This window comes from Ursus maritimus, unplaced genomic scaffold (genome assembly GCF_017311325.1).
Source record: "Ursus maritimus isolate PB19 unplaced genomic scaffold, ASM1731132v1 scaffold_18, whole genome shotgun sequence".
NCBI classification, from domain to species: domain Eukaryota; kingdom Metazoa; phylum Chordata; class Mammalia; order Carnivora; family Ursidae; genus Ursus; species Ursus maritimus.
Window position 1 is genome coordinate 51,039,953 of NW_024424230.1, and position 12,606 is coordinate 51,052,558.

General features: G+C 36.9%; 1 protein-coding gene across 1 annotated transcript in view; it reads right to left on the bottom strand.

Moving 5' to 3' along the window:
- Positions 1 to 12,606, bottom strand: part of MYOM1 (myomesin 1) — a 155,751-nt gene that overhangs the window by 62,151 nt on the left and 80,994 nt on the right. Inside the window, exons 16-20 of the mRNA XM_040632692.1 lie at positions 12,406 to 12,605; positions 10,343 to 10,399; positions 5,315 to 5,439; positions 668 to 851; positions 45 to 219 (exon numbers count right to left, since the gene is read on the bottom strand). Coding sequence (XP_040488626.1) covers positions 45 to 219; positions 668 to 851; positions 5,315 to 5,439; positions 10,343 to 10,399; positions 12,406 to 12,605 — 741 coding nt within the window. The remainder of the gene's footprint in view (positions 1 to 44; positions 220 to 667; positions 852 to 5,314; positions 5,440 to 10,342; positions 10,400 to 12,405; position 12,606) is intronic.

Genomic DNA, 12,606 nt, shown 5'->3' on the forward strand with positions numbered 1-12,606 from the left:
CAGAAGGCTCCCCACAGCACCCCCCACCCCCACATTGTGGTTACCGTGGGCCCTTCACAGGGTTGTTGTTGCAGGGCTCCCACTTGCCAGAGCCAACAACGCTTGCCTCTATGTAGTACCCGACCAGCTCTTTAGCATCTTTGGATTCCTCCCACGAAACTATCACTGATGTGTCTGTATTTCTGCTTGGGATGATTTTGCCGGGGGGCTTGGGGATATCTGACAAAGGAGGAAAATGATGATCAAACTCAGGGCGGTTTTAAAAAATTCATTCTTATCACATATGTACAAACACACATACATAAATTTTATATAAGTAATCATGTCAAACATACAGTTGCTTTATTTTGTATTTGTTAAAGCAGAAAATAAAAAAATTAATATGTTAGTTTGGGGGCATAATGATACACTAAATACTCCAGAAAAAAAATACATTAGCAATACTGTTGAAACTCCTGGAGAAGTTTACTTTTCATAACTTCATAACTAATAATAATTAATTTTTAAATGTATCAGTCAGGTACACTCATCAACTGAATTTATAATGTGAAAGAAGGATGCCACCACTTTAACTTCTCAATAGATACATTCTAATGAGATTCTTGCTTTGGAATTTTTTCTTGAAGTAAAATCAGTTTACAGTTGTTCAACCAAACTCTTTACTCACCAAGTTTGTCCCCTACCACAGTCACTTCCGTTGCCTCTGAGGGCTCGCCAACTCCTGCTGAGTTAGAACAGCGGACGCGGAAACGGTAGGATTTCCCTTCAGCCAGGTCGAACAGAGCAAAGCGGGGAGACTTCACAGGGAGCTCTGTGTTCACGCGCTGCCAGTTTTCTGTTCCTGCATCACACTGCAGCCCCAACAGAGAGACCCATTCACAGCGTGGCAAGAATAGTGGGAACTCTGAGCCAGGCATCTAGCAGTCTTATTTATCAATCAACAAACTACTTACCTGTTAGGAGTTGAACAGAAGAGATTTGGAGGAAATGGGGATGAAGCATCTGTAGCCCATAGGATTATCTAAATCAAATATGGCTTCGGATTGTTTGACAAATATGCTACTTTAATACTTCACTAATTAACTAAGATCATGGATCTATTTATAAAAGACTTTAATTTACTTTGAAGACAGTTTGGGGTCAGACACTTTTCTAATTCTTAGGGTAGGTAAGTAGATTTACTATGCTATACAAAATACTTAAATTTTCATTGTTATAAACTGTCTTATTTTAATAAAGTGTTATTTAATGACTCATAATCTCATTCAGGTCTGTACTCAAATACCACTTCCTCAAAAAGGCCTTCTTGATTACCCCCCCATTCTATCAAAGGATCTAAAAGATTCTTTGCTCCTTTCTCATCACTCTCTATCACTTACCCTGCTTTATTTTTTTTTTAAACACTTATCTGTATCTGAAATTAAGTTATTTATTTGTCATCTCCTCCACTGGAAAGTAAATTTTAATGAAATGAGTTCAGGGAGTTGTCTTGTTCACTGCTATACAGCAGAGCCTAGAGTTGTACCTGGCACGTAGTAGATAATCAACAATTGTTTTTTTTTTCTGAATGAATGAATTGTTTTGAATTCTCAATGAATGAATGAAGGAAGTTAATGAAAGTTAAAAGGTTCTTTTTTTCTTCCCCATATTATAGAATAAATGACGGGAAAAACTAAATTTAAAGCAATTCCGTGCTTGGCACTAAAATGATCTAGAGTGACTCTGAAATCCTTGAAAGGATGTGGTGTCGATTTGCACTTTGGTAGAGATTATAGTAAGAAAACTACCATTAGTCTTCAGTAATCCTTTATCCCACCTATTTGAATTCTCAATTCTGCCTAAAGGTTAGCAGAAATGATTTTGCTTCAGAACTTTTGAAAAATTCTAGAGACTTTTCTAGAAATCCAAACCTTGTGATACAGTGACCAGCTGTCAGGATGATACGCTGTTGAGACTATAAGAATACTGATATATCACTTGGCATAACCTTCATTGACTTGAGATGGGAGGCAATGTGGTATGGCGCAAAGGACCCAGAGGCATCCACTGCGGTTCTAGCTTTGTTAATAACAAGATATGTGACCTTGGGAAAGTCACATGAGTATTCTTTGGTCTCAGTTTCATCATTTGTAAAATAAGCAAATGTGACAAGGTAACCTCTAAAGTCCTTTGTAGAATCTTTCATGATTGTGTCATTGTGTGCGGGAGGGTGGAGAGGATAAATTCCCCCTAAGTAGTCAATCTGCTGCTAACTGAGGGATAAAATTCCCCCAGACCTTTAATCCTTTAGTTTATGAATTTGATTCATTTTTCCATATTCTCCCCTGGGGAACATATAACAATTATCAGTCATTTATACTTTCATAATAAAAATAATAGCTGCCTTTCACTATGCTAAGAGCTTTAAACCATTGTAACTCTTTAATCCTCTCAACTACGCTCTGAACTAAGTACTGTGGGGGTAGCACTGTGTGATTATCCAAGTTTTCTAGAGAAGACAGGCTTGGGAAGGTTGAAAGGCAACGATGTGTCTTGTTGGGTACAGTATATGAAAACTGAGCCAGACTGCCCAGGTTCAAATCCTAGCTCTGTCTTTTACTAACTGTGTGACCCTGAGCAAATTACATGCCTCATCGAAGCCCTCTATTAAATATCAACCATTTCAGGGCTCACAGACATGGTGTAACTGGGCATAAGCTGTAGCCATGACAGGTGAGTTTGTGCTTTACGTGCATGCAACTTCTGGTAACAAATTCTATAAAGAAGTGCAAGCTCGGGGGTTATTGAGGCAGCAGCATTCCCACGGGCATGAACATTCTGGGGATTAAAACATGCTGCAGGACAAGAGCATGTGAAACATTGCCCTTTAGAAAGGTCAACATGTTAGAAGTGGCTCATCAGAAATAACCTGAGACTCAGCTGAGTAGAACAGTTTGACGTTTGGATAGTTCTTCTGTAAATGTGCCCTAGTCTCTGGGCATGTGCTGCTCCCCCAATATGTCAACATCCTGGGCCTTTTGTATATGTCAGCGGTGCCTATAGAGGCCTCTCTACTCACACTGCACTCATAAATGTTCCCTCTGTTTCACACTAATAGGTTCGCTGGTGGAAGAACACTTAAATTGTAATCACAGACTCATATGCATTTAGGTCTAGGGAAGTTATAGATTTTCCTGGAGAAATTAGAGTTTATGTGACCAAAGGAAATGTTCAACAGAAGCCAAACTTGACTCATCTGAAGAAAATGCCTCAGTGGTAGGTTGTTACTATGTCATTACTGTAGGAAAGATGGTAATTATTGTCATAGAGCTTATTCAGAACTCTTTTCCTGTGGAGCATTTCAAAAAGATTCAGTGAAGGGTATGTATTAAGCACACCAGGAAATAAACATTTTCCACTCTAGTCTTGCCCTTCTATTAAAAAAATAGAAAAAAAATTTTAAATCAGAAATGCTACTCAAGTTATATTTAATTTGAAGCTAACATCTAGAAAATACACAAATTAGTAACAATAAAAACTTTTAATATTATTTTCGTAAAATCAGACTCTTTTGAAAGATGCCCATATCGCCTGTTAAAGAGATAATCTATTTATTGTTACCAATTTGCTAGGGATAAGGAGAAGTGAGGCATGCCCCTCAAAGACATGAACTAAATGTCTTTATCAAGGAAATAAATTAATAAATTTATTAATTAAAATAGGAAAAACCACAGACCCTATCATTTTTAGTGCTAGTATAATTTTCTCTGATGATCTGAAATAACTAAAAGGCCATAAAGATAGTTGCATATTACTTTTATGTTGTCACCTAATTTGCAGATGTTTGCGTGTTTGCACGCACCTATATATCTATGATATTTGTTGTCTTGTAATAATTGTCAGGAAGGGTAACCTAATAGGTGTTCTGAAATTGAATGATCAGAATAGCATTAAGGATGAAAGAGAAAAGCTCTTAGGAAAACTAACTGAGCTACATGATATTTTTGCCAAATAAAGATCTTTTTTATAATTTTGCTATGAAAGAAAATGTAAATGACAATTTACTGTGTTATCAAAAAATTTTATAAAAATAAAATCCACTAAGAAGTACAGCCAATTGTTTATTCATTGTTCTTAAAAAAAATGGTACGTGGCTGCCAATAAAAATGTAAACTTTCTTACAGATAACAAAAACTTAGTTTTGTTTCATTTTTCAATTCTTTCTTTTTTTTTTTTTTTTAAGATTTTATTTATTCATTTGACAGAGAGAGAGACAGCCAGTGAGAGAGGGAACAGAGCCAGGAGGAGTGGGAAAGGAAGGAGCAGGCTCCCAGCGGAGAGGCCTGGTGTGGGGCTCGATCCCAGGACCTGGGATCACGCCCTGAGCTGAGGGCAGACGCTTAATGACTGAGCCACCCAGGCGCCCCTCATTTTTCAATTTTTTCTTAATCAAAACTTTCTTAACAAATGGAATTTACACCTCATTTTAAGCAAATTCTCTTTAAATGCCCTTTTACTGTAGCAATGATGCCTTGCCTGGCAGGTGTTCCTCCCATATTTCTGCATTTGCAACTGGGCACTTCCCCCAAATAATCTCTTGTCCAGGTCTTGGCTCTTCTCCACTTTCTGGACCGAAGTACTTACTACAACTGGCCTCATATATGGGTATGTGATGGATTCACACAGAATTCTCATCATTCCACCCATTTTAGGCCTTCATGGTATGCTGCCCTCTCTAACATAATTACAATAAAATTGTAAGATATTTGAGGGAAAGAACCAGCCAGTATCTTATGCTGTTTTGTAATTCCTGACCCCACCCTACTATCTACACTTCGAGTAGTACTAGCCGAGTGCATGGCAGCATGTAAGGACTTTCTCTCTTCAACTCTCCAGCTATCTGACAATATTCTGAAAGTACTGTAACTTTTCTTCCTCTGGCTCATCTAGCTTCATCAATGTTCATTTCTGACTGGGGAAGACAAGTTGTAGAGAAATGAAAAGCCATTACTAGAGCAAGGGAGACAGAGAAGGGTCTAGAAAACAGTGCCATCTGAACAATCTACAGTTTCAGGAACATTTCTCTGCTTAAAAGGGTTATAATTTTATAATTTGGGGTCTGTGGACCTCTTAGGAGTCTATAGGTGAGATCCAAGGATCCATAAACCCCTGAACTTTCAGGTAAAGTTCTGTGTGATATAGATTTTTTGGTGAAGACTGTTTATAGTTTATAGGGTTTAAAGAGTTCAGGACACAATGGAAATTTAATCTCTATTTCTTTAAAGAAATCTTTAGGAAGAGGCCTGAGGTAATAATGTTGATCCCAGAGTCTTACCTTTTCCACAAAGTACAGAATGCCCTCATGTCCACGCTGGCCAGGGGGCTTCCAACTTAGCACCACATAGCTCCGGGTGGCCTCTGTGACAGAGAGGTCTGTGGGGGGCCCGGGAACAATACCCTCTGAAAAACAACAAGGAATAGTGAAAAGCACACACTCTGGGGGCCCAGCATATGCCAAGAGTCACAGATGCTTCTCTCCTACTGGAGGAAGAGAGAATTACTGCTCCACAGTATAAAGAAGTACCTCATCTCTGAAATTCTTCCTAAAACATTCATTCATTCATTCAAAGCCACAATTTTACCTTCTTTGCTTGACAATTTTGATTTTTTTACTGGTCCTAAAAAACAGTAATGATGTAAGTTATATTTTCTGTACATCTTATATCAGCTTTTTTATAGACTATTTTTTCAAGGATGTTTGGATAGCAAACAAACTTGGAATACAAAGAGAGTATATTCTCTAGGGCAGAAAGTAGACTTGTTTTCTGACCAGGATAGTAAAGATAATGTCCTTCTTCAGAGAAAGCTTGGGTAGATTTGTTAGCAGGCCCCTCATAAGTACAATTTGTGTCAGATGTAACACATATCTACTGTGTGTACAACATCCATCTGTGCTGCTCCCCACCATTCTGTGGAACTTGGTGGGGCGACAGTACAAAGGAAAGTAATGAGAACATGAAGTTCATGCCATCTAATTGTGCTGTAATAGAATCCTTTGTCTCTGACCTAGGAATCTCTTATCCTTTGCCAGCATCTATGAAACTGTGGTATTAAACATATTAGTTTCTAAGTAGGGTAAAATTTAAGACCCTCCACAGTTCCTGACATCAGATTGACCCTTCCACATCAAATAACTAAAATACCAAGCAAAATACATGAAACAACTGTTTACAGACATCGGATATTTCCTGGCTTAGGACAATGATTCCCAATAGAAGAGAAACAAATTAGGTGAACTCTACCATTGTCCTAGCTTATTGTCTGGAGAGAAATTCAAGACCGCAGCTCAGGAAGAGGAACCCAGGTAGAGCCTGGCAGTCTCCCCAAGTGGAGGAGAAGGAGCTGGAATTCTAGGAAGGCCAAGGTATCCACACGTAGAGTCACAAGGATGAATACTGGAGGAAAGGGCTGCACAAAGAGAAAGGCTTAGAGATCTTCAGAGGATCCCTCCGGAGTGCTCACCAGAGTATTGATCAGCACATCAATATGAGGAAACCACCTGAGGCCAGGGAAAACCCACACAAGAGAACTGGAAAGAACAATCCTCAAAGCTTTCATACGGCCTGGGAGAGTCCATATTCCCACCAGATACAGTGGAAATCTAATTCACAGGCATCTGGTAGAGTTCTACTCAAAAGGCTATTTCCTCTATAGTGTGGCCAAATTATCCCTAGACTAAAGTCTGTTCTGATTTCACTTAACAAAAGCAAGCCTTGAAAGATCAAATCATTTCCCCAGAACAAAGCTCAAGAGCATTTATAGAAATACAAAAATATCGAGCACCAAACAATGTAAATTCAAAATGTCTGGCATCTCATGAAAGGTTATTAAGCATGCAAAGGAGCAAGAAAATACAGCTCTTTCTAAGGAGAAAAATAAATCGATGAAAACAGAACCAAAAATGTCACAGATTATAGAATTAGTCAACAAGGATATAAAAACAGTTACTGTAAAAATATTCCATATGTTCAAGAGGGTAAAGATTAAACATGTTAAATAAAGACATGGAAAATATAAAAATAATACAAATTGTTCTCGACTTCTACAGATGGAAATTACAAAGTCTACAGTGAAAACAAAACAAAACAAAACCCACACACTGACTGGAATTCACAGCAAGTTAGACACTGAAGAAGAAGAAAAGGATAGTAAAATTATAACACAGTGGCAGAAAGTGTCTGAAATGAAACACAGAAAGCAAAAGACTAAAGGAAAAATGAACACAGCACCAGTGACCTGTGGTTTCAAGTGGCACGTAACTGGAGTTCCTGAAGTGGAGAGCAGAGAAGGGGATACAGAAAAAAAAAGTTTAAAGAAATAATGGTGAAGAATTTTCCAAAGCTGATGAAAATTGTAAACTCACAGATCCAAGGAACTTGTACACCCCAAGCACAAGACACGTGAAGGAAACAACACAAATGCATATCACAGACAAATTTCTCAATCCAGTGATAAAAAGTCTATTAAAAGCAGGTAGAGAGAAAAAAATACACACTGAGGGACAAAAATAAGAATAACAATAGTCATTCTTAGAGTACAGATCTGCGCTACAGTGGACCATCCTTTCTAAAGTCCTGAAAGAAAAGCTGTCAATCTAGAATTCTATAACCAGTGAACATGTATTTCAAAAATGAGGATGAAATACAGACTGTTGGGGCGCCTGGGTGGCACAGCGGTTAAGCGTCTGCCTTCGGCTCAGGGCGTGATCCCAGCGTTATGGGATCGAGCCCCACATCAGGCTCCTCCGCTAGGAGCCTGCTTCTTCCTCTCCCACTCCCCCTGCTTGTGTTCCCTCTCTCGCTGGCTGTCTCTATCTCTGTCGAATAAATAAATAAAAATCTTAAAAAAAAAAAAAAAGAAATACAGACTGTTTTAGACATACAAAAAATAAAATAATTCATAATCAGCAGGCCTGCACTACAAGAAATATTAAAGGAAATGCTTCAGGTACAAAGAAAATGATATCAGATGGAAATCCAGATCTACACAAGGAAATGGAGGACAACAGAAATGATAAAAATGTGAGTGAATATTGAAAAGTTTCTTCTTACTTTCAAATTTCTTTGAAAGATAAGTGACTATTTGAACCAAAATAATAACACTGTATTGTGCAATTTGTAATATACACACAAATAAAATCCATGTAATAACAGCACCAAGGCTTGAAAGGGGAAATGGAATAACACTGTTTTAAGTTCTTACACTATATATGAAGTAGTATAATCTTCCTTGAAGGAAGTTGTGATAAGATGTACATTAAAATTCCAAACTACTATAATGCAAAACAAAGAATTATAGTTAATAAGATAACATAGCTAAAATGGAATAATAAAAAAATACTCAATCCAAAAGAAAGTAGGAAAAAAGGAGAAGGGAAACAAACAGATGGATTGGTAGAAAACAAATAGCAAGATGGCAGATTGAAATCCAACCATATCAATAATCATACACAATGTAAATTGTTCAAACACTCCAATATAAGGGCAAAGATTACCCAAGTGGATGAAAAATCAAGACCTAACTATATGCTGCCTACAAGAAATACAATTTAAATATAAAGACACACATAGGTCAAAAGTAAAAGGATGGAAAGCATATGCCATGCTAACACTAATAACAAAAAAACCTGGAATGATTATATTAGTATCAGACAAAGTAGATTTCTAAGCAAAAAACATTACCATGGGTAAAGAGTGTCTCTTTATAATAACAAAGTGTTCAATTCATAAGAAGATATAACAATTAAAATGTTTACGCATGTAATAACAAAACCTCAAACAACATAAAGCAAAACCTGGTAGAACTGCAAGAAAAAAAATTAATCTACCATTTGGTCAGAGATATCATCACTACTCTATCACTTGATAGAACAAGAAGATAGGATATAAAACACTCAGTTGAAATCCTAGTAGTTTTTTTTATAGAAATGAATGAGCTGATTTTAAAATTTATGTGGAAATGCAAAGACAGAATAGCCAAAACAACTTTGGGGGGGGATACAGAGGACTAATATTACCTAATTTCAAAACTACGAAGCTTTTTTTTTTTTTTACTTTATTTGTTTGTTCATTTATTTAAAACTATGAAGTTAAAAAAAAAAAATGACAACCTAAAGCCACACTAATCAAGATAGTGGTTGGTGGAGAGAAAATGGAATTGACCAATAGATATTCCAGAAATAGATCCAAAAATATACAACCAATTGATTTTGGCAATGGTGCCAAGGCAATTCAACGGGAAAAGGATAATCTTTTGAACTGACCGATGGAAAAATTGGATGGCCATATGCAAAATGATCATGATAATAATAATAACAACTTAGACCCTCACCTCACACAATATAGAAAAAATTAATTTGAATGGAGCACAGATTGAAATCTAAGAGCTAATGCTATAATATTTCTAGAAAAGACATTTAAATAAACTTGATTTGGCAAAGATTTAAATATGATGCAAAAATGGCAATATACACATAAAAAGATTTCCAACAGTATTAGGGAAATGCAGATTAAAACCACTATGCACCCACTGTGAAATACCACTACCGGTGATGACGTGAAGTAACCGGAATTCATATACTGCTGATGGGAATGAAAAATGGTACCAACATCTTGGAAACAGTTGGCAGTCCCTTTAAAAATTAAACATACAACAACAACAACAAAAATTAAACATACACCTACTACATGACCTATCTGTCCAACTCCTAGGTATTTATCCAAGAGAAATGAAAAGTGTATGTCCATACAAACACCTAACAAGGATGTTCATAGAAGCTTTTGACAGTAAGTGGATAAAAAAATTGAAATGAACGGATACATACATCAACATGAATAAATTTCAAAATAATAATGCTGAGTGAAGAAAACCAGAGAAAAATGAGTATTATTCCATTTATCTAAGAGTGTGGAAAATGTAAACGAGAGTGACAGAAAGCTGATCAGTGATGGCCTGGAGATGGGCAGAGGTAGGAGAAAGGAATTACAAAGGGGCATGAAGAAATTTTAGGGGTGATGTATATGTTCATTATGTTGATCCTGGTGATAGTTTCACAGGTGTATACACATGGAGAATTTGTCAAATCAAATATTTTATAGAAATCAGTATATTCTATGTCAACTGTACCTCAATAAGCCTTTTCTAAAAACAGGGATCTCTGAAAATATAAGTTACTTTATGATCGCCACATATTTCAGGATGTTCTTTCCAAAACATCTTCAATAATATACACTGTACCCTCCATTATAAAAGCTAAACCACATGGCAAAACACTGGCAAGAGTATCTGGGGAAACAGCTTTTACCTGTAGGTTCCTCTTCAGTGACAATGATCTGTCCAGTCCAGGGTGCTGAAGGGCGACCTGAACAGACATAAATGTAAAAATCACAAAACTCATAAATGCAGTTTCAACTGCACTCATAAACTGGCCATAATAGTAACAAATGGGTTTGATATAGTTTACTTACATATTTTCCTAATGAATCTTACTGAGCATATATATGGGTTGTGTCTTCAAGAGACCCACAATCTGATAGAACACAGAGCCCATCTATTTGGAGTCAACATTTCTGGAACTGTACTTTCACAAGCAAGATAAATAACATATGTTTATTTACTGTTCAATATAGATCTCTGGAAGCATGTAAGTTCTCTCATCTCTTCTTAAGAGATAGCATGTACTTGGCGGAAATGTTTCCAGAACAATTATGAGCCCAGCAGTTATTTATCTGCAATAATGAAGCCAAGGGTTGGGGGGGGGCTAATCCTACAGTACAGTTCAATGAAAGCAATTTCTTTCCATTATATTTTGAAAAGTGATATCTACAAGGGAAACGAGGTTAGATCTGGAGTAAGGAAAATGGGTGAGATGGGCAGGAAAAGAGGAAAACCCATTTAAATTCATTTAATTCATTTATTCATTGAAGATGAAATTAATTTCTGTGTTCCCACAAGTAACAGAAAGAGAGAATGGTTCAACTCTTGCTTTATCAACAGATTTTCACCATAGCTTGTAAAAAACAGAAAGGTGATATGTAAGATAACCTATTTTCAACCCAAATCTTATTTTCATTGGAATTTGTAGAAGAGTCGTCAATGAAAATATGAACTGGAATTAGGAAAGAGGGAGGGCAATCAGATAATAGGCGAAAAATAATCTGAGGGCAATCAAGCAGCTTGATTAGAAAAACTCTCCAAAGAAAAGGTATTTTGCTTAGCTTTTTATGATGCCACATGTGTACCTAAGGTCAAGAATAACTCTGGGGGTGCCTGGGTAGCACAGTCGTTAAGCATCTGCCTTCGGCTCAGGGCGTGATCCCGGCGTTCTGGGATCGAGCCCCACATCAGGCTCCTCTGCTGGAAGCCTGCTTCTTCCTCTCCCTCTCCCCCTGCTTGTGTTCCCTATCTGGCTGGCTGTCTCTGTGTCAAATAAATCAATAAAATCTTAAAAAAAAAAAAAAAAGAATAACTCTGCAAATATGACATAAACCAGTAGTCCTCAGCTAGGATGATATTGAGCCTCAGGGACATTTGGTCATGTCTAGAGACAATTTTGATTGTCACAATGGGAGAGGAGGGGCGTATTGGCACTGGTGGGTAGAGGCCAGGGATGTTGCTAAGCATCCTGCAATGCACAGGACAGCCCCTAGTGACAAATAATTATCTGGTCTAAAATGTCTATACGGTCAAGAGTGAAAAATCTGGTATAGTTTGAAGTGTTAAATTCCAACAATCTTTTAAGGTCATTTTATGGTCTCTATTACTGAGGATGTATATGGGTTCCCATGAAACAAATGCAGAGCATAATTCATGTACCATGGTCTTGACGTTGAGACTTGGAGTTTAAATACATGAAAAGATTATTTTTGATTGTCTAATATGGTAACTCAAGTATAGAGACATAATGTTGTAAATGGGTTTTTCCTTTCATATAAAGAAACTCACTGTGTTGAGTATTAATGCTCTAAGGTGCAAATTCTAGGTTAAGAAATTTAACTTAGAATTTTAAGAATTAAAAGAAAAGTGTATTTGGAGCAGGCTAATAAAATCAATAAAAATTCTTTCCAGGCTCTTATCATATTTCATTTCAAACAGAATGCCCAGAACTCAGTTTAACAAGGAAAAGTTTTCTGAATCAAATAAAAATAAGACAAAAAATAAAGCCCTTAGTGAAGAGATGAGTTTAAAAACAAATTGTTTTTGGTTTTGGTTTTTTTTCCCCCCTTGGATTTTCTGATCCATAAAGGATTTCCTATTCTCTTCTCCCTCTAGTGGAAGGGGGAGGAATAACCTTGTAATGAGATCTATCATAATTACTTAAAAAAAAAAAAAAGTTCAAGAAGATCTCGAAAATTGAAAAATGCTTACTTTTAAGTCTGGCTTTCTCAGCTGGATCCAGAGCAGCCACAGGCTCAGAAACTCTAGATGGTAGACCTATTCCATTTTTATTCACAGCTCGAACTCGGAATATGTAAGAACGACCTTCTATCAACCCAGTGACTGGAAAACGCGCAAACTTCACAGGTGTATCATTGCATTGAGACCAGCTATCTGTGCCCACCTCACACC